Here is a 25,127-nt window from a genome sequence, read left to right as displayed (position 1 = left end):
TGAGTTAATACAGCTAATTTCATTGGAAATACATTCTTTGGAAATACATTTGTGGCAGAATCCACGATGGGTATTCCAGAACCTTGTGGAATGACTGAACCAGCAGGCACAATGACAAATGCTTAAGAAACTTCTGTGTCCACCTTCAAGGAGGTTACAGTCTACCAGGCAGGGAAAATGTGGTACAATTAAGGGGATAAACAATACAATGGTACAAGGTATACAAAATACCCTGGGGGTACAGAAGAGAAGATAATCAGCTGAGAGCATAAGAGGAGTTCATCTCTTGAAAAGAGAGGAAAGGCAGGCCAGGCAAAGGTGAGAACTTGAGGGTGAAAAGTTCAAATAGGCCTAGAAGGTAGGTGTGTTGAGCACAGATTAGGGGCAAAAAATAACCAAGAAAGGCAAGCAGAGCCCCAGAGAAGGAAAGTATTGTAAAATAGGAAATTCAAATGAAGCACAAAATGACTTGTCTCCTTGACCCATCTTGTCACTAACTACAAAAGAATGCACTTACCCTACCTTCTGGTACCCTATCCAGGAGAAATACAGCTATGCTTGACCATCTAAATTCCCACTCTTTAAACTGGGAACCATACTGAGATGGCGCTGGTATCTCTTGCTTTTACTTCAGATGATGTAGCATCTGTTATTACCAGAACTTACTGCCTGAATGCATGCTGCCCTGACCCTGGAATCACAAATCTAAATATAAATCAAGGATTGTAAATTCAAATATCTTCAGTGTTCAAGTAAGAAATGGTAAAGGAGTGTAGAAGGCTAGGTATAAGACAGAAGGGAGTGGTAGGGACTATGGCAAACTGGAGAACATACACCCCATCTACCAGGGCTGTGAGTCAATTCTGGGTTTTTGCCATGTGGGAAAAATGACCCAGTGTAATGGTAGCTTCCAGTTTCTCAAAAGCTAGCAAAAATTGAGATGTTTTGGTAAAGTAGTCTGATTTTTCAAATACTGCATTGGATATAGTCTGCAGATGGGGCCTCTGTGCTGCAGTGTTTCATATTAACAGGACCAGTTCCACTCTGTGATTTGTATAGTTAGAATGGGATTATAGAACTTACCAGGTAAGGAATGAAGAAACAGACAAGGCTCTGGTAGAATGCATCCACTATGGAAATCCAGAAAGTCATCGGGTTGTAGCACTGCCAGGAAAAAACACATCAACTAGCCTCCATTCTTTGTAAGCAACTTTCTTGTGCTACCTGGACAGACAATATGGTGTTTACAGTGTTCTTAGAGGCAATAGGATGGAAAAATTAAGAGTATAGACCTGGGGATGACAGACCTTAGTTCAAGTCCTAGCTGTGCCACTCACTGTATGACCTTGTGAAAGTTACTAAACTGCTTTGATAACTGCTGCTGCTTCCACAAAAAGGGTAAAAACAACATCAACTATCTCCTTGGGTTTTGAGAAATCTAAATGCAATTGTGCTTTCGTCCCCAGGAAGTGCTCAGGTATTAACAACTACCATTCATTAGCACATCACTAGTGTTAATACACACTTGGTAAGTTTAGAGATTCTAAGATTTCTACATAACATCTGAAAGGGAGCTGTCCATCCCAGTCCAGAATCACAGGTTTCCAACAGACAGGGCTCAGTGGCTTCAGAGACAAGTGTTCTCATTTTGTGCTTCCCTCTTCCTGTCCTCCCTAGAAAAGTGAAACTGTTCTCAGTTTGTTTTTGCTGTATTAACTTCTCTTACTGTTAGATACTCAAGGAATACATTATACATCTAGCACATCAGCAGGAGGGGAAAAATCAGAGGAGCTCTGGGTGTACGTGTGCCATCACTGTGTCTCTCTCGCCTGATGTGCTAGGGTAGCTCTGTTGCTCTCCTCCCATTTTGGGGTTAGGACTGGGTTTGGTTCTTTGTTGGCTGTCCACAAAACATTACTAGCTCTCAAACACCTTTCTCCCAGGCCCAGAGGTATTCTCATGCATTTAATGTCCCTTTTCCCGGAACTCTTCCTTCAAGGCCATCAGTTTCCCTGTCTGTCTCTTCCATCCAATCTCTGGGCTGTGTCTGTGCAAATTGGATCACCTGGAGTGCCTGTGGTCTGACTCCTCCAAACCATTCAGGGTGTCAGTGTGACCTCTTTCTGCCTTCTAGGAAACCATCCTGATGGTTTCCTAGCCCTTCTTTAGTCTATGGGCTACCCGCAAATTCCAGAGTATGTATAAACTTGAATTCTAATCTTTCTTTCCTGACATGAGGTAGAAGCCTTCATTTATGAATACCTCACCCAGTGTTGAGCAAACTAGCTTTTAATCCCAGGGGTTCCCAACCTAAGCCTTGTCAAAGGCCTGGAGAAAGGGGCCAGCTGAAGACTGGCAGAATGGCAGCCTCTTCCCATGCAACTAGGGCAGTCCCATGTTAACATGTGATATAATTAAGAAATAACTAAAAAGAAAAATACCCACTGGTCTGATCTATCACCCTCCACAGCAAATGAGGAACAGGCCAGGAATGGGGAGTGGGTCACATGGGAGGAAAGAGGCAGAGTGGTGACGGGGGTGCAAGGCCCCCGACCCCAGGTCAGTGCTCCCTCTCTGACACCAGCAGGGAGGAGCTGGGGCCTCTCCACCTTACCTCAGAGTTTTGGCCACTCTTGTACAGCTCAGGCAACGCCAGGAGTGTTTCTGCAGAGATGTCTTTATCGAGGACTCCGAAGATGAGAGGAGGCAAGGACGTGAAGAAGAGATTGAAGAATATCATCTGCCAGTAATCGATCATGGTGGAGCCAGAGAAACCACAGAAAAACTGGTACCAGAAGAGCAGGTTGACGTAGCACTGCAGGCAGAGAGTGTGGCCTTGTGAGTGAGGACCCATGGGCGGTGGTCACCAACGGCTGCTTAGGAGCCTCTGACAAGTCACAACGCTGACTCGGAGCTTCTGTTTTCTCATTTGTGACACGCAGAGTTGTGTAAGGGTCAGAGGTAACTAATCCTTAGAGTAGCAGCTGCCGCTACACCTCCTATGAATGTGAGTTAGGACCTGAAGGGAACTACACCAACTTGTTAAGGTAAGTTCACTGTGCTGGTTAACAGCACGGGTTGTGGAGGCAGAAAAGGTTCGTTTGGAATTTCCAGGTCTGCCACTTACTAGCTGTGTCACCTGGAGCAAATTGCTTAACGTTTCTGAACATCACCTTGCCGTCTTTCATACAGGAGCAGTCGTTCCTAGACCTGGCATGGGATAAGGTAGTTATTATGAGTAGCAGTGTGGAAAAAGAAGGGGGCGCTCCTGGGGAAGGAATCATAGAAAGACTGGACCATGGGCAGGCAGCCTGGTGGGAAGAGAATTTCATGAGGTTTTCCTTATACTATTTTCCTAATGGTCATGCAACTCAGAAGGGTAAGTAAGAAATCTTCTCCCTGTTTCTTTATGCTTTCTAAAGCTGTTTCCCACTCAAAAGCACCCCACCCTGGGATGGGCTGGGTCACTAGTATTGCCTACCACACTGTGATATGGTTTGGTAACCTGACCAAGGTGGTCACATAAGCTGCTGCTCCCAGAGTGAGGACTAGTACTTCTCAGGCCTGTGTGACTGAGGCACCGAAGGGTGAAATGTATTAGGAGAAATCATTCAGCAGGTTTGTGTACAAATTAGAATGTTCATGTTCTGACTGTTGGGCCAGGGTTATTTTGAAGAGGGTCTCTAGAATTTTAATAATATGGACATGTTAATTCTAGTAACACCAATGATCATTACTAAAGCTTCTATTTGTGCCAGGTGTGTGATATATATTATATTATTTTAGTATATAGTACATTAGGTGTGCCATAGACCTAATTTGTCCCAAGAATCTTGAAAGCTTATTGCTAATAAAAAAATAGTACATATTATATTAATGTTATATCTTGATGATGATGTTATTAGCCATACTTGACTGACAAGGACTCTGAGGTTTTCAGATACTCAATTACCTCTTGTCCAAGTTCAGAGCTAGAAAGTCACACAACCAGCATCTGAGTTTTCGAAGCTCTTTCTCTTTGACCACCCCCAAACTTTCTTAATCTCCTATTGGATTATACAGTAACAGTGCTAACGGAGAGATTCTAGCTAAGGAGCTCCATCCGTTGGCTTTTCTGCTCAGGGGAACTGTGGGATGTTTCTTGGCTCTGAAAGAGATCCTGGTGCCCTGAGATATCCTGGACCTTGCATCTTTCTGTCAGAAGGCACGAGAAGGCTCAATCTGTTTGCTGTGCTGTGGGTAGGTTTGAAATATACTATGGGCAGACTTTGAGTCTTGAGATCAACAACAACCACTTGTGCACCTTAACATGGTTGGCTTAAGAGGAACATGAAACACTGAAATCCCCTTGGTATTAGCATTCAGCAGCTGTATGAGGCTTTGACCTCTTTCTTTTCTTTTCTTTTTTTTTTTTCCCTTTGAGAACCTTGCCTTACTTCTCCCTCCCCAGCAAGATGGGCAAGACCGTAGCTTATCTCCCTTCCACGTAGGTAGACTGAGCAGCTCAGATAGGCTAAGTGATTGTACCAAATACCCTTGGGGGCTGGAACTGTGACTTGAAGTTGTAGAAGCCTAGGATGCCAGAGCTGGAAGTGAGACCATCTCACAGATGAGGCTACTAATAGCAACACAAACACCCAAAGCTCTTACTATTTGCTAAACTCTGTTCTGACCCATGAGCCACCTAACAGCCCCATGAGGCAGTCACCACTACTCTCATTTTACAGTTGAGGAAACTGAGCCCCAGAGTCCTTGCCTTGGCAGTAGACAGCTATTAAGTAACAGACTGGAGCTCAAGCTCAGATGTTCTGGCTCTAGAGTCCACCCTCATAAGCACGATGGGGGAAGTGGATGCTCTTGTTAAAACCAATTCAAGATCTGAGACTACAGCTCAGTCTCCAGCACTAATGTCTAGAGTCGTTTATCCTACACCATGAGAGGCCAGGTGGATCCATCCCAGAGTGGGAAAGTACTGAACACAGAATGCTGTGATTGGCAGTTTCCGCCATGGGGGCCAAGAGAGCAAGGCAGCAAGTTTGCCAGCTGTAGGCCATCGTCTGATATTTGCATTGTAGATCTGGTCTTTCTGACTCCAAGCCTCAATCTTTCCTCTCCAAATTGCAGCCTTTAAGTTGTACAAGCTTATCTGGTAGATTCTATGATGCTTGACCCAGTTTTCACCCAAGCTCCAGCCATAGTCTAAGCTAAAGGAGGAAGAGAGCAGTGACTGGCTGGTATTGGAGGCTGTCTGGAGCTCTCCGGTCAAGTGTGATATCACATGATATTTCTTGAACAATTTATGTTGAGACACGGTGCTAGAGATGCTTGGACAGCAGAAAACACACAAAGAATTTGGCAACTGCTGGAGAACAGGGTGCTTGGACCTCTGGGAGACACTGTATGCCATGGCGGTGAGGACATTCAGTCTGGGGATTTTGGAGTACAGTAGAACTAGGTCCCATCCTGATTCTGTGATGTACTTAGCTGTGTGATCTGGGTAACCCCTCTGGCTTTCAGCTACCACATCTATAGATGGATAATAACTGTCCCTACCCCCATCAGGGCTGATGGAGGATTTACGGGGTACCTCACACATATTAACTCATTTATGCACATAATAACCCTGTGAGTTAGGTAGTATCCCCCTTTCACAGGTGAAAAGACTGAGACACAGAGCTGAATAAGTTACTCAAGGCCACATTGCTGTTAAGTAGCAGACTGGGGCTGGGATTTGAACCCAGTCTGGTTCTAGCACATATGCTCTTAACCCCAATACTACCCGTAGCTCTCAGAGTTATATACATATGTAAAGTTCTTAGGACAGTGCCTGTATGTGGTTGGTTCCCTATGGATGTTGGTGGATGTTAATGCTAATGATGCTATGCCAAACATTAACCAGCTGTGCTAAGTACCAAGGACACTACGGCAATCAAGAGTGGTGTGGAGAACTCTGGGGACCTGGGTGTTGGAAAACTAGCATTTACTGAGCTCCTTGCTTTACACTTCACACATGGGCAGTATCGAAGGGTTTTAATCCCTAGCCAAAGGGAGAGAACACTGCTTGGATATCACTGGCTCGTTTTTCCATAGAACCATTCTTACCGAATTATAATTTAGTACTGATTTATCAAGGGTTGTTAGAAAAAGTTACCATATGGAGGTTAATTTTCATTTCCAACAAAAATGCCACAGAAGACAGTTTCTTGAAGGTTTTTATGTGACCTTCTAAAGGTTTGCTTGACAAATTGATGCAAAGAGAGAGTGTTCCTCCTGGAGAACTGGTCTGCTTGTTTTAACCAGACATTTAATATTTAGCATCTTAACCCAGGTTCCTGGTACAACTGGTTTCTTTCCTTTCTGTAATTCTGCTCCATACTCTTATAAATTTCCATTCTTGCTTCTCTATTGCCTCTGTTTTTACTATAAGTCACTTTCATCTCTTTTTTTGGAATTAGATATAGTATATGATATAAAATTATAAACCGCCTAAAATATTTTCTTTTTTTTTTTTAATTTTTTATTTATTTTCAGCGTAACAGTATTCATTGTTTTTTCACCACACCCAGTGCTCCATGCAATCTGTGCCCTCCCTAATACCCACCACCTGGTTCCCCCACCCTCCCACCCCGCCCTGAAGACTCAGGTTGTCAAGCCTCTCCTTCTTGGCAAGGAAACTGGCAAATTCATAGTTCTAGCTCTTCTTTTTGGTCCTGGCTTAAATGTTACTTTCTTTCTAACTGATTAGGTCAAGAATCTCCTGGTGATATGTCCTTAGCACCCTGACCTTCTTCGAGGGAGATGTGCCTAAGAAAATATTGTAAAGTATTTTTTCTTTTCTTTTAGTATAGTAATACTTCTTTTCCTATAGTAGTACTTCTTAATCTTTAAGGTGCATACAAATTAGCTGGGGATCTTACTAAGCGACATTCTGAGATTGTAGTCCCAGGATGCAGTTCTAAGGACCTGCATTTCTAACTAGCATCTAGGTGATGATAATGCTTCTGGTCCAGAAACCACATTTTGAGAAGTAAGACTTATGGAGCCCAGGAGATGACAAACCGCTTCCTACAGACCAAATCTGGCCATAAATCAGGTTTTGTTGGGACACAGCCACATCGATTCATTTGCATGTTGTCTATAGTTTGCTTTCATGTTGCCACAGCAGAGTTGAGTAGGTCAGATGGGGAGTAGGTAACATGGACTATGCGGCCTGCAAAGCCGACAGTATTTCTTACTTGGCCCTTTGCAGAACAAGCTCACTGAGCCCTGATTTAGACTGTCAGCCTCAGGAGGCAGGGACAGAGATGTTCAATAATGATTTGAATAAACGAAATCAGTCGTTGTTCCATTGTCCCAACAATATCCTGGAATTTAACACTGAAGTGTTTTCTTCCTCCGCAGGCCCTGTTAGGACCTTGCTTGCTTCTGCTTCCATCCGCTGGAATCTCTGCCCTACGGAGGGGACGCCCAGAACCTGGTGACGGCATCACTGAGAGGGGAGCCTGCGTTTTCCTCCCAAGAAGCTACAGTGCAGTAATTAATTCATTGTTCAAATTTCAGAGCAGGCAGGGTTTTAATCCCCTCTGAAATTGGTTTCGGATGTGGAAGTCATAGTTCTCCACCCTCTAATTGCAATGGGGGAGATAATGCGGCATCAGTATCACAATTTCGAGCACGGCATCAGGCTGGAAATAAATACCATTTAAGCTTTGAAAGCATGGCTGGCTGGAAACATTTCCTTTTCTATTTCACAAATTTAATGCGGAGAAGAGGTTGTGCTTATTCAAAGAACAGCTCCTTTGGAGGCAAGAAAAAAAAAATTAAACGGGCATTTTGAATTCTAAGTAAACAGTCTTTCATGCCCAGAGTGAGTTTCAAGTTAAATAGAGTGACTTGTTTGCATAGACTGGCTGAATATTACCATGCAGTTTATCGAATTTACATTATTTTTTGTCATGCTGTTTATTTACATATACATTGAACTTTGCACAAAAATGTTCACTCTTGAGGGAGGGCAACTGTGACAGTGCCTAAATCAGGACTGGGAGAATGGAACAAGGGGACAAAATACAATTTTGCAGCTGCTACTTGGCTAACGCGTTTCTCTGACATCACTCTACTCATCACTCAACTCTTAATCCTCCCTTTTCCCTTATGCAAACAGGAATCGGATTCTATTTGGAGACTCTTGGGGATTATTCAAAGGTCCTTGAACTAGGTAATGAAAACTCAGGCCCCTTGTTCCCTTAGTACAGCAATGTTCTGGCTTCTTCCAATATCCATTGTTAATCAAGGGCTTTTCAAATAAGAGCCTCTGAAAGTTATAATGCCTCAGTTAAGGTGTGCCTGCTTTGGGCTCTTATCAACAAGACAGAAATGGAGGTATTTTTTAGGAGAAACAATGTTACCTCTTATGATTGTATAGTGTCACATGCTTTCCTGAGCTCTGACACTAAAGTCTCTTGATAATACTTCTAGGGACAGAGGGAGTCCTAGTGTCTCCATATTATTGATGAGGAAACCAAGGCTCAGAGAGGTTAAGTAACTTCTGAGTTCACACAGTATGCTAGAGTCAGGCAAGACGAAAACCCAGATGATCTCCCCAATCCAAACATTTTTGCCATGAGACATTTTATTTAATGTCCTGACCTCAGTGAATTCCCTGCTGGGAAGGCTGGGGAAGCTGAAATGATACTATGTATCAGGTGAAGCCAGGGACTCCAGTCTTAAACCTGTACTTTCCCAAGGCATGGGGTATAGTGCTTGCATTGGGATGGCTCTATCTGGGGAGAAAATTTAAGATACGTGTCAGGCTAATTATTCTTCGAGTCCTTTTTTCTTGTAGTCAGAAAGTAAATCTCATTTATGGAGCCCATCTAAGAGCAATGGCAATAGCAATGATAAAAATGATGGCTGACTCTATAGGGTGATTACTATGTGCTAATCACTTTATATACAAGCTCTCCTTTAATCCTTCTAGTAAATATAGGAGAAAGGTACTATTATCATTCCCATTTTACAGATGGTAAAAATATGGAATAAGGCCATTACCAAATAAAAGAGCCTAGACTTGAAACAAATATGTTTGACTCAAAAGTCCATGCTTGTAACCACGCATGCTGCCTTCTATGTACCAGGTGCTTTCCATACAGTGTTGCTAATGCTCACAATAATGTCACAAAAGAAGAAACTGAGACCCAGAGAAGTGAGTTACATTGCTCAAGTTCACGGAGCTAGTAGGAAGGTTTCAGGATTCAAAATCTAGCCCGGCCTGACTCATTCCCTTATGCTGAGCTTGTTTGTCTTACCGCCGTGGTAGGAGCGGGTCCCCTGGCAGGGCCTACCAAGGCCTGCACAAGAGGCTCCCATAGGGCTACTCACCACATTCTTGTAGAAGTAGTACACCACCATCCTGGCCAGGCGCGAGTAACACCAGTGGCCATGCACAAGCAGCAGCTTCTTGAGGTGTCTGAAGCGGGATATGGCAAAGTCGCTGGCCATAACAGCCTGAGAGGGCAGAACAGAGACATCAGCTTCTATCCATGGCCACCAGTGAGCCAAAGAGTCCCCCTTGAGGGCTCTGCTTTGTTCTAGGTCTGTACCTGGTAGGGCCAAAAAGACCCTTTGTTATTAAGTGGCACCTAGGGTGGCTCTTTGGAATTGGACATCTCCCATCCTTTCTTCTGAAAAATCCAAACCTCACTCAAATCCAAGAGAGGCAGCTTGTAAAGAATTAGTGGTCTAGTCTGGCCTTTCGTTTCCTTTCATTTATCTGATTAAACATTAGCTGTGGCCTAAAACGTGTTGGTACCATGCTAGAGATGCGATGGCTAACCGGAAAGTAGCGGCGTCCATGCAGAAAAGGCTCCCACCTCTCAACACCCTGGTTGCCTCCTGCGGAAGAGCATTTGCTCCACCCTCACATGGAGCTAATGGCGGGATAGCTCTTCCTTTACATGGAGATGAACTGTGTCTTCTGCCCTTGGGATTATTCAGAACAGGACATAGTTCATGGTACTCTTAAGAGTATGAGGTTTGAAACTATGGAAAGAGTCTAGATGTCCAACAGATGGATAAAGAAGATGTGGTGTATATACATATAATGGAATACTTCGCAGCCATTAAAACCCCCGAAATCTTGCCATTTGCAATGACATGGATGGAACTAGAGGGTATTACCCTAATCGAAATAAGTCATTCAGAGAAAGACAATTATCATATGATCTCACTGATTTGAGGAATTTGAGAAATAAGACAGAGGATCATAGGGGAAGGGAGGGAAAAATGAAACAACATGAAACCAGAGAGGGAGACAAACCATAAGGGACTTAATCTCAGGAAACAAACTGAGGGTTGCTGGAGGGGAGGGAAGTGGGAGGGATGGGGTAGCTGGGTGATGGACATTGGGGAGGGTATGTGCTATGGTGAGTGCTGTGAATTGTGTAAAACTGATGAATCACAGACCTGAACCCCTAAAACAAATAATACATTATATGTTAATTTTAAAAAAAGAACTATGAGGTTTGAAAGTGCCTGGTTATGGACCCTGGTATAAGTCTCGGTCAGGCTGTTTAACCTTTCCCAGCATCAGTTTCATCTAGGAAAAAAAGAAGGAATAATAATTCCTAACACAGGGATGTGATTGTTCAAATCAATTGAAATAATAAATGCGAGGTACCTAGTACAGTGCTGGCTTATGGAAGAAACTCAAAAGGTAACTGTGTTCTCTCATCCTCACCAACAAATTTAGGCAATGCCTCCTGTCTTTACTAGTGGTGGGTATATAGTTGTTAATGGTTCAAAACCACAAAGTGGGGTCTGTTTTAGTGGGAAACGTTAGTAGCTCAAGCTAGTATGCTTATCCCAAACTGAATTTTGACTTAGTAAGTGTACCTTACAATTTATAGGTCAATCTAGCCATCAAGACTAAAATGGCAATTGAAAAATGTTTTCAAAAGTCCTTATATCTGTCACTGCTCATGGAGGGCACTGCACTCTTGGATGTGGATAGAGGTTACAGAGAGGAAGAACGGAGTCAGTAGAAAGCTTAGCTCTCCCATTCAGAGAGACTTTAGAATACAGGTATTGCTGACTGTAAACAAGCTAAGCCCCCTCAAGGTCCTGGAAACTTTACTTCCAAAATTCCCTAGGGACTTATGCTATCCTTAACTCCCTCCCAACTTGAAAGTATATAATGGGCCACTCCCCATGACCTTGGTGCAGCTCTTTCTGCCCGCGGGTCCTTTCCCCATGCCTTAATAAAACCACCTTTTTTGCACCCCCCCCCAAAAGGCTAAGCATCCTTTAATTTTCCTCTGTATCAGAAGGACTGGGCAGCAAAGGATATAGTGATGGAGGTTGTATAGGTACGGAAGCCCTGTGATTTTCAGATGATAATTCTGCAAACCTCTTGGGGAGAAGATCCTCCAACACTGCGGGGGGGTGGGGGGGCGGAATTCCATAACTCTCCAAAAAGGGTCAAAGAGAGGGAAGAAATGAGAATAATTGAGAGGAACAGTACCTGCATGCCTTCCTGTCCAGATATTCCAATTCCAATATCAGCAGCTTGAATCATGCTTACGTCATTTGCTCCATCACCTGAAAGAAGAGAGATCATGAGGTGTCTTTATTCCTGGTCTAACTGCTAAAAGGGTGTTACACGAATGGCTCTTAAGTCTCCCCTTTTGTACATAATTGAATACATTTAACATTGCTCTGAATAGTCCTACAAGAAAAGTCATCGCTATAGTATTTGGCCTGAGAGAGGTCTTTTCTTCTTCTTCTTTTTTTTAATTTTAAAATTTTTTTGTTAACATATAATGTATTATTAGCCCCAGAGGTACAGGTCTGTGAATCGCCAGGTTTACACACTTCACAGCACTCACTGTAGCCTTTTCTTCTTTGACAAGAAGCTCTATTATTTGACAAATGTTTATTGTACCTTTTGTCTAGGCACAATATTAGGTATTGGGAATAAAGTAGTGAGTGAGGCTGGGGCATGGCTTTGCAGTTTACAATAAAAGGCCTTCACAAATGTTACAGTGGACTTCACTAATGAGCAAATGGAGAATCTGAGCAACACAGAGATTCTGCAAGGGTAAACCAAGCTAGGGAAGGGGCCCAGGAACATTGGCATGAAGATCTTTGCTACCTTTCCTAACTCAGTAGAAGCTAAAATATTTACCGTATTAAGACCATTGGAAGGTCTGGACAGCTAAATCATCAGATTGGCAATGGTGTCCAAAAATGGGGATGGTGTTTGGTTTTGTTTCTGAATATAGGAAAATGGGATTGACTGATTTTTTTTTTTTTTTTAGTTGAGGAACATTTAGTCACACTGTGTTCCCATTTAACGAGCTAAGGTGTTTATTTCAGGAAATTGGAGGTTAGGGCACAAAAATACACAAACAGCGTCCAGCACTGTCATATAGTTTTTCAGTGAGGATGGAAATATCATCTATCTTTACTGTCTAATATGGAGACCACGAGCCCCATGTGACTTTCGAAATGTGGCTGGTGAAATTCTATTTAATTATAAATTTCAATACCTATATATAGCTAGGTAGCAACCATTTTACACAGCACAGCTCTACACAGTGAGGCTTTCCTTACAAACCTGGCTTTTCCCAAAGCTTTATCTTTCAGACTAGAGATTAGCAAACTTTTTCTATAAGGGGCCAGATAGTAAATATTTTAGGCTCTGTGGGCCAAGAAGCAAAACTGAACAACTCTTCTTGCTGAAAGGTGAATAGTCTTGTACACAGTTCACAGTTAAAAACATAAAAGTCATTCTCATATCCCTGCAAAAGCATGTAGTGGGCTGGATTCAGCCTGGCGGCCATGGTTTGTGGCTTGCATTGCCTTCATTCTCCTCCTGGCCCCACCTCTTTTTCTAGTAGGTTCTCATAATAGAATGCATTTAAATATATATTAGATAACATGGAGAATATGGAATCGGGGAGAGAATTTTCTTTCCTTTGTTATTTGGCAATGAAATTAATCTTTAAAACTTTATGAATGTAAGTAGCCATTATTCTTTAATGATCATTATTTATTTTCTTCTTCCCCATGGAGAACAAATCTACTCTTTAACTTCTTCTGTTAGCAAACCAGTGGAAGTAGAGGTATGGAATCATGCCATAACTCACCCTGCTGGGTTTTTTTTCTGCTTCTGTGGCAGTGGAGCCAATTTCTTACCTCAGAAAGTTAGTCCTGGGCTGTTGCCTTGTGTGTGTTTAAAGTTCTGACGAGGACAATTTGGGGAATAAAATCAGGATGCAGTTGCTAAAGCTTTTCTCCCTTTTTGCCTATGCCTCCCCCTCACCCTTTTTTTGGTTTGAATTGCTTTCACCTGAAGACTGGGAGAAAAAACAATGTGCAAATAGGCTTCTTAATTTGAAATGCCAGGAAGGAAACTCTCTTTCTATGTCTGTGTAGGAAGGATAGAACCTGGAACCATCTGTAGGAATATCCCTAAATGAATGTAATGTTTACTATGTGCTTCGTATGTGCAGAGCACAGACAAAATGATAAGACTGATACGGTTCCCACTATTCAAGGAACTCCTGGTCTCCTGGGCAGGCCATTGCAGAAAGCATATCAGTGCTCTGCAGCTCTGAGGGCTGTGTGCTGCAGGAGTTCCCAGAGACAAGGAAGGTTAGATGGGATTGGAATAAGGGGTGTTTTACAGAGGAAATAGCGTGGCAAATGCAAAGGCCCGGGAGTGAGAGAGATAGGACAAGGCTCATGGACAATGGCAATCAGTTCCATCCGGTTAGAGCATGGAGTGCCAGATGTTGGGGAACAGACAGTAGCTGTGGTGAAGGATGTGGCTAGAGGGTTAGTGGAGACCAGATTGTGAAGATTCTTGGAAACCAGGTTTGCTTGTCCCTGGAAGGTTTGATATAGGTACAGTTTTGATTTCTCTGCCTTAATCATGTTTAAAGTTTAGGGTCCTATGAGGAATTTCTTCATCAACCAACAGGTCTGCATTCATTGAGTGTTTGCTTTGTGCTGGGCCTTGTATTTCAGAATGAACATATGGGATAGGCTCAACTTCTACAATCTCCCCACAAGCCATCAACACTCTGCAGAATATCAAATCCACAAACACCTGATGTTTATGTTATTATGGCCGCTGTTAAGTATCTAAAGGGGAATGGGCTGTATCCCAGAACTGAATTGGCCTGAATGTATATTACTGAGTTATGTGAATGGTCTGAATTTGAGGCTCCTTCTGGCTTTAACCTCCATTCAAGTCCTAAGTTTTCCTTAGTGATCTGCTTATCCTGAGAACTTTGATTTACTCTCCCACTCTGCTTAGCCTCTGCTTCATCTCCCAGCTGCCAGTCTTGGCTGTCACTTTGAATTCTCTCAGTCTAAGACAGTGATCCTCAGCCTGGGTATCTTGACTTTGACACATGACCTTCCACCTCTGGCCCAGGCCTCTTGCCAGATCAGCCTTATAGGCTGCACCCACATCTCTGCATGATAGGTACCTATGGAAAGGGTCATGACGCTCAACTTGTCTCGCACCAACTTGACTATCATACTCTTCTGGAGCGGGGTGGAACGGCAGCATAGGACAGACCGGCAGTACTGCGTCAACTCCAAAAATTTCATCTCCAGTTTTCCCTGGAAAATGGCATTCAATGTCTTCCCATCGATGACCAATCCAACTTCTGGAACGGCAGCTCTTGAGGAGGGAGGTAGTGTCTCAGAAGGTAGACAGAACCCAAAGAGCTTGGGGTCTGGCTTCTGTGGTCCATGAAATTGCTTTACTTCTTCCAGTGCACAGCTGAGGATGGATTCACAAGTTTCCTATAGAGTCAGAATAATAAATATGGTATTAGTAAGCAACACTGGAAATGTAGGTTAAAGATTTCACTTTATCCTTTAGTAAAATAGTTACGAAACTATCACCATAGAGATTACTCAGGAAGCATTCTCTGATTTCTCTTGTTTCTCTGCAATATTTCAAAAGGCATCAAAGCAATGTTAATTTGGAAGCAGATTAATGGCAAAAGAGAGATGGCTAGGGAATGGGAGTAGAAGTAGTTCAGCAAGATGGGGACTGATACAGGAATGGTATAAGCTAATAAATAATGTCATGATGGTATTGTGCTTTCTTTTTCTCACAAGTGATTTTAGTTCTCCTGAGGAAATTGAGTGATGAGGCAACTGAAACAGTGAAATCATTAGTAACTTGCCCTCGCTCACCCAACTTACTATTGGAGGCAGATCATTATTACCAAAATTATGGCTTTTAATTAAAATAAAATACATCATATGTTTATCTGTTGGCATGAATGTGTTGGTCATATAGATTAAAACTGACTATGAATGTGAACATCTTAATGATGTAAAGAAACTTCTCACTGATTTTTTCTGATGTTTACCTTGAAACCTAGTGAAGAATTTATTTGCTTTTATCAATTTTCCTCTTTTACTTTTGATTGTATCAGAGATAAAGTCACCTTTTGGTTCTAAATATATCCTTTGTACCTCTTTAGATTTTGCAACATTACTTTCAAATAAAGATAGAGAAAAGTTGTGGCAGTCAACTCTATCATCAATTTTAATAGCATTGTTTTTTTCACATAATCTTTATTTTTCTGTTTTGTTTTTTTAATAAGCTTTTTAAAAATTTAAATTCAATTAATTAACATATAATATTAGTTTCAGAGGTAGAGGTCAGTGATTCATCAGTCTTATATAATACCCAATACTCATCACATCAAGTGCCTTCCTTAATGCCTATCACCCAGTAACCCCATCCCTCCATCCCTCTCCCCTCCAGCAACCCTCAGTTTGTTTCCTATGATTAAGAGTCTCTTATGATTTATCTCCCTCTCTGATTTTGTCCACAGGATCTCTATTTAGCAGTGTTCTTTTATTCATGGCAAGGATGATTTTCATTTACTGTAGTGCTAAAAAATTTCTAAAAATAAATGTAAATGTTTAAAGTCAGTCAATTTAAATGAAACCATTAAATAAAAAAAACAATACAGGTAATATGTGGATTTAGGCAAAAACTGTGAAGACTATTCTGATATGATAGGTTTGGGGGCCATTAATGTAGAAGCTTCTGAGAATATTTGGAGTCATTTACTCTGGAGTGAGTAGAACTGCAGATAATCATTCCCGAGTCTTCCCTTAGGGGATGCTAAATTGAGTGTTGCAAGCAATAGGGTATGCCCAGAACCTAGAGGGGTAATAGGAAGTAGTTCCAGGAGTGGGTGGTTATGCCTGAAGCACTTATCTGGGAAAGAGATCAAGATAGTCCATGCTGGGAGTTGGGGCAGACACAAATTATATAAATTTCTCCAACATATGGTTGCAGGAAGTCATTGGAGATATAAGTTTCAAAATCTCTGAATTTACTTATTTCAAATTGTGATATAATAACCAAATAGTTACCATTCATTTAACCTTTAGTATATGGTAGGCACTGTGGTAGGGAGCCCCTAAGATGGTTCTCAATGATCTCTGCCCTCCTGGGATGCATGCCCCTGTCTAATCCCTTCCCTTGGGTGTGAGCCACATCTAGCAATTCCTTTCTAATGTTAAGAATTCTGCAAAAGTGATGGGAAGTCTCTTCCAGATTAGCTTATAAAAAGACCTTGGCTTCCAAATTGGCACTCTTTTCTCTCTCTCTCTTGGATGGCTTGCTGTGGGGGAAAGCAGCTGCCATGTCGTGAAGCAGCTCTGTGGAGAGGCCCATGTGGTGAGGAACTGAAGTTTGCCAGCAATCATGTTTGTGAGCTCGGAAGAAAGGCTTCTCTCCATGTCCAAACAACCTACCGGTTGAGCCTTCAGATGAGCGCATACCCCTGACTGACAGCTTAAATGCAGCCTCCAGAAAGACCTGAACCAGAGGCACCCGGCTAAGCTGCCCCCGGACTCCTAGTCCACAGAAACTGTGGGATAATAAGTATTGGTTGTTTGCAGCCATTAAATTGTGGAGTAATTTGTTAATAAGACAAATATTATGCTAATAAGTATTTTTCTTCTATGATCTTATATAATCCTGCCAGTAGCCTCTGAAATAAGTCTTTCTAATCCCTGTTTTACATATGAAGAGAGTGAAGTTTTGGGAGGTTTGGTACCTGGACCATATTAAGCTTTCGATATATGTTACTAATAATGATAATAATCATTGCTGTTATTAATTTCTATCTAATACTCTAGTTCCTTCTAAATTCCTTGACAGACCAGCCCTTTCAGTGATGGGTTAGTAATTCTCTCATTTTATGGTTGTGAACCCTGAGGCCTAGAGAGGTCCCATAACATGCTTATAGATTTAAGGTACCCAACAAAGAAATAGTAGCCCTAAATCAATTTATAATGAATTAGGCAGATTAAAACCCTTGGAGAAATTATTCACTGAATACAGAATTATATTAAACTAGGGTTTAAGTAAATCTGAGATTTGGAATGGCTTTCCCCAGTTTCTGGCTTTACATATCCTTGTAGCCAGGTAAGGGGGTGAAAAAAACTAATCTTAGAGGTTTAGTGGGCTTAGGGTGTGGACAGGGGCTAACATTCAGATACCATCTGAGAGAGTCCCAGACAGCTTTAAATGAATCAACAGTGACTGAACAAAACATGAAATGTGACCCACTGTTCCTTAAGAACATTGGCTAATTAATTGCTAAACATCTTCAGCTTCCTGGATACATTATATTTAACAAAAACCACAAAAGCCCACTCTATCCCTCTTGGTCTGACTGACTCAGAACTTTGCCCATGTCCTCCTTCTGGGATCACCTGGAGTGAAATAATCCTTGTAAATAGAATTTCCATTGTAAGCAGGGCAGGCAGATATCAACTGTTATTACAGGGATCAAGGACTCAAGCAAGCAGCAAATTAGAAAGAAAAAAAAATTTCTCTCCTAAGCATAATATTAATGCCAAAGACTTCCCCAAGATTATTTTCATTTTGAAAATTCATTGGGGTTTAATCTAATCACAGCATAATCTGTGCACTGGACAAGAAAGTAATTTTTCCAATTCTTACAAAAGGCCTCAGGCACTTTTCATAGTATACAGTACTTAAAAAAAAAATGTGTATGTGATTCTTTATGGGGGAAAAAAAACACAACAGATTTAAACCTCCTAAACCTCTGTTCTGGGTCCAATCAGTCTTAAGCAAAACTGAAAGAGTGTGGTTCCAGCATCCTCCCTGACTCCCTTTTCTGTGCTGTTCGTTCCCATCTTTTTCCCTCTTCTCCATCCGTTTCCCCACGGTATGCCTACACCTCCCCGTGCCCTCCTCCCACCGCCCCTCCGATACTTTTCCTGCATGCTTCCCTCTGGTAGGAGCATACATCTCAATGCCTCCTTCCCATAGTCATCAGCCAAGATGTTGAAACTTCACTTTCTGCAGTTTGCATTGTGAAAATAGATTTTTTCCCCCTAAATATAAAATTGTATTGTAACTTCGAATACTCTTCCTCAGACTTCACACAATCCTCTCTCCAAACCCCATCCCCTGCTGCCCACAATCTTACTGGGGGTTGAAAACTGCAGTTTTTGGACTCTGCTTCTCCCTTTCTCTTTCTCTCCCATCCTATCAAAGCATGCTGTCTCATGAATCATTCCCTCCAGGTTTTATTCTGTGGCAAACCAAATGGACACATAAATTGGAGCTGAGATTTTAAACTCAGAATCATTTTAATGCGAATGGGGCTTTTTCAATGGGAGAGTTAATCCAAAGTAGAAGAAACTCACAACTGGGGTTCTGTGAGCAAATAATGTGTTATGGTACAGATAGCACTGGCCTGGCGGGAGGCCAGTGTTCTAGATTTAGTTCTGTCAGAAACTACCAGGGTGACCCTCACAAGTGACTTAGTCCCAACGGTCTTTAGTTTCCTCATTTGTAAAATGTGGAGATTGGGCCAAGGGTGGAAGTTAGAAGATCAAAACTTTCTAACATGTACTACTGGATGTAATGTGAACAAACTGGCCAGTGGTGCATGGGGTTGAAGTGGATGACTCCTGAGGGCCTCTGAGCTCCAAGGTTCAGTGATTTTGCGGGCAGGGGTGCTTCCCTGTGTACCCAAATCCCACCCATAAGCCTATCTCTTTTGGTTTAGAGGCTGTTCTGCACTTGGACATCTGGTCTCTAATTTGGTCTCACCGGACTTTCTGTATTAATGGAGTAAACTGTGTCAGTCTGATCTAACAATCTGCAGGAATAGGCAATGTTGACTGCTGTCTCCTGCTTATCTCCAGTCAAGACCCAGAGCTGGATGCCAGCCTCCCGCAGAGCAGCGACTGTGTCTGGAACCCCTTCCTGTAGCCGGTCTTCGATCCCAGTGGCTCCTGGAGTGATCAAAGACACCAGAGCTTACAATTAGCGTGAAAAACTGCTTAAATTCCCTCAAGCCCTCTCAAACCAGATAGTGATTATTAACTATCTCCCATGTCCTAGGCTGTGCTAAGCAGTCAGCATACAACTGTGAAATGGAGCCGGTCTCTACCCTCTTGTAACTCAAAAGCTTGTTGAAGAAGGATTTATAACAGAACTATATGAGAAGAAAAGCCCAGGGTGCCATACACTAGGAGACCTGAACTTCCTCTAGAAAGTCAGGGACAATCTTGTTAAAAAGTGCCATTGGAGCTCAGACCTGGAAGACAAGGCCAAGAAATGGCAAAGGAGGAGAATTCCAGCTAGAGGGATGAGCATCTATGAAGGCCCGGAGGTCAGAGTAGAAGAAGGTACAGAAAGGAAGGCAGAGTAGGGTAAGAGATGGGGCCAGGAAGAAAGGAAGTCTGCAGGGTCCTACAGAGCTTTGTCGGGGCATTACAGGATTTCGGATTTATTTGGTAGACAAGAAAGCTATTAAAGGGAATTAAGATGGAGAGTGACGGGATCAGTTTTGAGTTTTTTTTTTTTTTTTTTTTTTCAGTTTTGAGTTTTAAGAGGATCATTGTAGAGAAGGACTGGAGATTGGGGGAGGTGGGATGAGATTAGAGACTGAGCAGGGGTGTGGAGAAATCGCCTGGGTGGGTCTAGCAGCGAGGAAACTGGAGAGAAGTGGAGAGACTTTGCTCTGTAACAGCTCACGGCAGAATCGGGACTCAGGTTTTTGATACTGTTCTAGGAATTAAATATGCAGACTCTATAATTTTTGAATGATCTCAAGCTTTGCACCAACCCTGATGAATATATAGCCAAATGTTAAATAGTTGTGAAGTGATTAAGCATGAATTAATCTGCATTTAAATTGAGATTCACTTCAGACAACAGACTAATGGCTACCCATTTTACTCTGGGCAGGAGCAAGGCATTTCATTTCTTTTAATAATCCCTGGTGACAATAGGTTGGCAAAGCAGTTACAGTGGATGCATATTGAAAAGATCGTTTTGCAGTGTGGGACCCAGGGTGAATGCAATGCGGCTTTCATGGCATAGCAGATTCTTGGTGGTAAGATGAAATCTCTTCCCAGCCCCAATCCTCCCCTCCCCAAGCCACCTTGAGGGAACAAAAATAATGACTCTATCCTGAAATGTGCCTCTTTTGTATTGCAGGCCCAGATGCGCAAACAACCCCATGAAAAGTGATGGCTCAGGCCTTGCCTTTCCCTCCAAGGGTTAGCCTGGAAGGTGAGATTCTGAAGCTGATTTATATTACAGGGAAGCAGAGGGAAGGAGAAAAGAGGAAAAACACATTTATTTGCGTGAAAGAAAAAATGAAGCAGAAACACCGTGAAAGTCTTTCCCAGCAAGGGAAGTCGATAGATCCCGACACGCGTGTTCTCGTTCTGCAGAACCAGCTGAGGAAGTACCACTTGCTGACTGAGACAGAAGTGCTCCCTGTCTCAAAAGCAACCTGGGGGGGGGGCGGATAGGGGGGTGCGGGGGGAGTGAGAAGGGAGTCATGTGCCCGAGTGGAATGACATTCTGTGGCCTTGCGTGTGGATAGAGCTATCTGGCCTGGCTACCTTCTGGTTCCTGTTAAAATAAGTCTCACAGCCAGTTTTCAGAAAGGCCTTGGGAGGCAGCGGCAAAGGCCCCGGAGTCAAAACACAGGAAAAGAAAAAAGGCTGAAGGAGGTGGGGAACAGGTGGCCTCATTTGCCACCCTTCCTGACAAATCTTGCTGCTACCTTAATCCATAAAGTCGTCACTGTCTTCTTACAGCAATCCTGGTGCTTTCCCCTTGCACCCCTGCCTGGCTGAGAGTTTGGAGCAGTCTCGTTTATATGGAGGAGAAGCTAGGGCTCAGCGGGGTGAGGGGATAGGTCCCCGAGCACACAGCACAGGACCAGGATTTGGCCCTCATGCCCAGCTCGGCATTGCCTCCCAAGAAGAAAGAAGGCTTCCGCCATGTGGTCAGTGAGGACACACATCAGGCGTTGCCTTTTCCAGATTTTGCTGCCAGCTGTGAGGTGATTAACCCTGATAAACAAAGCCTCCTCCTTCTGCCCAGGTAACGCTTTACCTTCCACAGAAACATGAGACTGCCTCGTAGCCCGTCTCCCTGCTTCTCATCTTTACCTCAGTGTTATCGGTCGAACTGCCATAGAGCAGCAGCTTTTTGTGAAGCTTGAGTCTGTCCCTGCTTTTCGTCCCTTCTCTCTCAACCGTTAGCGTATATTTATGTGTCCTTCATGACCTGCGTCACGCTGAGCTTTCTCCCCGACACTCTGTGGTTCAGCCATGGCAGACCTCGGGGTTTCCAGCCCGTCTGGGCTGTCTCACATCTAACTCTTCTTCAGGCCCCTCCCTCTGCCTGACAGCCCTCTGCCTTTGCTTGACCAGCTCCTCTGCCCTGCTCATTTCCTGCCTTCCAGCACTCTCCTTGGCCCCAGTCTAGGCTGCTACCTTCTATTTTGCGCCCATACCACCAGGTGAATCTTCCAGCCCGGCCCTCATCACACTCGGTTGAAATTCCTTGTTTTACCATCCAGCTTCCTTGCTAGATTGAGCTCTGAGAGGATAGGGCCTATGGCTCTTGTTTGCTAGTCCCCAATACCTAGCATGCCACTTGGCACATAGTAGGTGCTCAATAAACATTTGAATAACTGGAGGAGAAGGAACCAAGCTCCTGGGCTTCATCCAGCAGGCAGTGTGGGAATGCTCCTGGGCATCCTCAGGAAGTGGCTTGTGGAGTCTGGACTGGGTATCTGTACCACTTGTGCCAAATGCCTGGAAGAGCACTCCAGGGAAGGTTTTTAATTGAGACACATCTGCAGCAGTGCCAGAGTCAGGGCCAAGAACTCCCTCTACAGCATGTAGCCTTCCTATTTTTTTTTTTTATTTTTTTAAAATTTAGTGATGACTTATTTTAGTTACCGAGTAAGGTGAGTTGATTCTCCAGATGCTGTGCGGTCTCCATTAGAAGCTCATCTCGGTTGTCAAGGGATGCCTCTGCCTCACACCGGAAGCTGGCCCATCGCTGGAAGTCATCTTCAGTTATGACCTGCAGGACAAGGAAGAGGCTCTTTCCAAATGCAGGGTGAATTCCAGAGCATTTTCTGTGGGCCTGTTTGAGGTTCCCTATACAATTAGATGTAGGAATTACACTTCCCTACACAATTATTTCTCCTCATTGATTTTTTTTGAATGCATGAATCAGTGAGATATTGATCCTCAGGTTCCATTATCACCAGCGAGCCCCTGCTGTGCTCTAGACACTGGAGGTACAGTAGTCATCAAGATGGACAAGATCCCTGCATGCCTGGGCTTATGTACTAGTGGAGGGTGAGAGGCATTAATCTAAGTAAATTACTTAAGAGGACAGATCACTTTAAGGGGTTACAGAAAACAAAGAGGGTGACGTGATAGAGTGTGACTAGATGGGGGAAGCTGTATGGTTATCTCATTTGGATCTTCAGTTCTCTTAGACAAAGTGACATGCAAGTTGAGATCCAGTGATGGGAAGGGGTCAGTCATGGAGAGGGGCAGAGGCAAAGGCCATGAAACAGCAATGAACTTAGCTTTCTTTCTGTTCCCTTGAATATACCAGTTGGCTAAAGGATGGAGAGCCAGATAGAGAAGAGGCAGCAATGAGGCTGGGAAGGTTAGCAGCAGTCAGATCTTGTATAGCCTGGTAGACTATTCCAGCAGCAACTGGAGATACACAGTAGCTGGAAGAATACAACTGGAGGACGTAGCTTCCTCCCTTAGAGTCCATAGCACATTAGACCCCTCTGCTGGCGTCATGTGCATACTGTCTCTAATAGCAATAAATGATTCTTTTGTCCAACAATCAAATATTCCTTGCTTTTCCTTCTGTACATGGCATTATGGGGAAAACCAAGGGGACACATGTAGGCCTTGGCTCTTGAGGAATTCATAATTCTATTAGAGGAGACAAAAAGGCACAAAGAATTTCAATGGAAAATAGAAGGTGGTAAGGATATACTTACAATTTATGGATAGTATGGATAGTATAGTCACTGTCTCAGGCACTGTATATATCTTACTTTAATCTCCATGATAACTGTATGAGGTAGGGACCATTAATGCCGTTTTACAGATAAGAAAATCCCAAACTCAGAGAGGCGAAGAAACTTTCCCAAGTTCACATAATAGGCAAGTAGTGAGATTGGAACTTGTACCTGGGTAGGTCTGAGTTTAAAGTGGGTGCTCTTAAACTTAGTTGCACTAAGCATCGTAAAAGAGATGAAGAGCTCTGGGAATTTATAGAGAAGAAACAACTTTTAGTCATCTAGAAATGCATGTCATCATAGCTCCTTTATCTGGTTTTTAGGTGCCTCATTAGATGCCCCTACTCTGGCATTCATATGTCTTTGCCTGCCTCCCTAGCAGGGTCTGCAAAGTCAAAGGTCTGCAGGGCAAGAGGTTGGTAATTACAAGACTACAGCTGGGCCAAGGGCAAAGCAACAGGGAAGGTAGGGGCTGTGACCAATTGCAGAACACAGAAGAATATACCCTATATCAAAGGGATCCGCTACTACAAGGCTCTAGCTATTAGATGCTCTTCAAGAATGGAGACATGGTTCATCAGATCCTCTAAATTTTTAAGAGAAACCAGAAATCTAGATTTTTATGTGATCACATAGTCTCTCCCAAATTTCAAGTCTAGGCAAATAACGCAAAATTTAAAAAGTCTACTTTGCAGATAAAATTAGAACACTAAAAATTATTTTATGAGTTATGGGTTACCAATTATATATGTATATATAAGGAAAAACAGGGAACATCAAAGCTACACTGAAATGGAACCTTGCCATTCAGAGTTCTGCCCCAGCATAATTGTCAAGATCCTGGGTCTTTATGGTGAATCAGAATAGCGAAATTTTGAAAATATATATATTTTTTGAATTTTGAAAATATTAAAACCACCAATATTAAGGGTCTTCTACAAAGAAATAGAAAGGACAGACTCAGGGTTGAGACCTTATAGCTACTAAAGAAAGAATTTATTTTTACCTTCTTGGCGATGCACAGTGTTCGAAGACCATCTCTTGCATACAAGTCTAGATGCTTTTGGGTCCTGGCTCGAATTTTCCTCACCTTCTTTTCCATATCCGTGTCAGTTGCTGTCAAATAGTCATTGTCCTCCATGAGGTCATGTACAAATGCTTGGGGATCCTTGTTTCTAACACTCTGAAAGAGTGAGGAGGAATCCCCTTATAGCCCACCCCAAAAATATGGATGATCTCTCTTGGTTGCCACGATGTTCGTGATAACTCCAGGAATCCTTAAATTTTCTGCTTTCTATATCTAATCCACAAAAGCCTGGCTGAGAAAGTCCTATTTAGGGATGGAGGGTTGTCTTGGGTATTGTTTCCAAACACAAGTTTGCATCAAAATAACCTGGGAACTTACACAAATAAATAATAGAGGTTCCCCGTTGAAGCCCTGCTGAATCTGGACACAGAAGTCTGAATCTTTGTTGTTACCTCCGGTGTTTTCCATGTAGCCAGTTAGCCCTGGATGATCAACAGTTTGCTAAGTCTTAGACATACCATCCATGATCCCCTCTGTCCTCTATTCCAGTCTTTATACAACTGAGGGCTCAGGATAGCCACAGCTCTAGATCTCATTGCTAAGCTCTTCATCACATTGGGTTTTTTGAGTTAGGCTTTCTTTCTATAATAGGAAATGGCCCTAGAAAAAATATTTTTTGCATTTCCTATAAATCTAGCATG

General features: G+C 42.9%; 1 protein-coding gene across 1 annotated transcript in view; it reads right to left on the bottom strand.

The window, feature by feature from the left end:
- ATP10B (ATPase phospholipid transporting 10B (putative)) overlaps positions 1-25,127 on the bottom strand; it is a gene marked incomplete at its 3' end in the record, with an annotated part of 106,548 nt that overhangs the window by 14,667 nt on the left and 66,754 nt on the right. The window contains exons 12-20 of the mRNA XM_080804367.1: positions 24,805-24,908; positions 24,406-24,582; positions 22,303-22,429; positions 19,142-19,326; positions 14,499-14,820; positions 11,522-11,598; positions 9,382-9,507; positions 2,615-2,815; positions 1,084-1,164 (exon numbers count right to left, since the gene is read on the bottom strand). Coding sequence (XP_080660493.1) covers positions 1,084-1,164; positions 2,615-2,815; positions 9,382-9,507; positions 11,522-11,598; positions 14,499-14,820; positions 19,142-19,326; positions 22,303-22,429; positions 24,406-24,582; positions 24,805-24,908 — 1,400 coding nt within the window. The remainder of the gene's footprint in view (positions 1-1,083; positions 1,165-2,614; positions 2,816-9,381; positions 9,508-11,521; positions 11,599-14,498; positions 14,821-19,141; positions 19,327-22,302; positions 22,430-24,405; positions 24,583-24,804; positions 24,909-25,127) is intronic.

The sequence above is a fragment of the Martes martes genome, assembly GCF_963455335.1.
Source record: "Martes martes genome assembly, chromosome: 5".
Taxonomy (NCBI): Eukaryota; Metazoa; Chordata; class Mammalia; order Carnivora; family Mustelidae; genus Martes; species Martes martes.
Note: the sequence above shows the minus strand (reverse complement) of the source record. Positions and strands in the feature narration are given on the sequence as shown.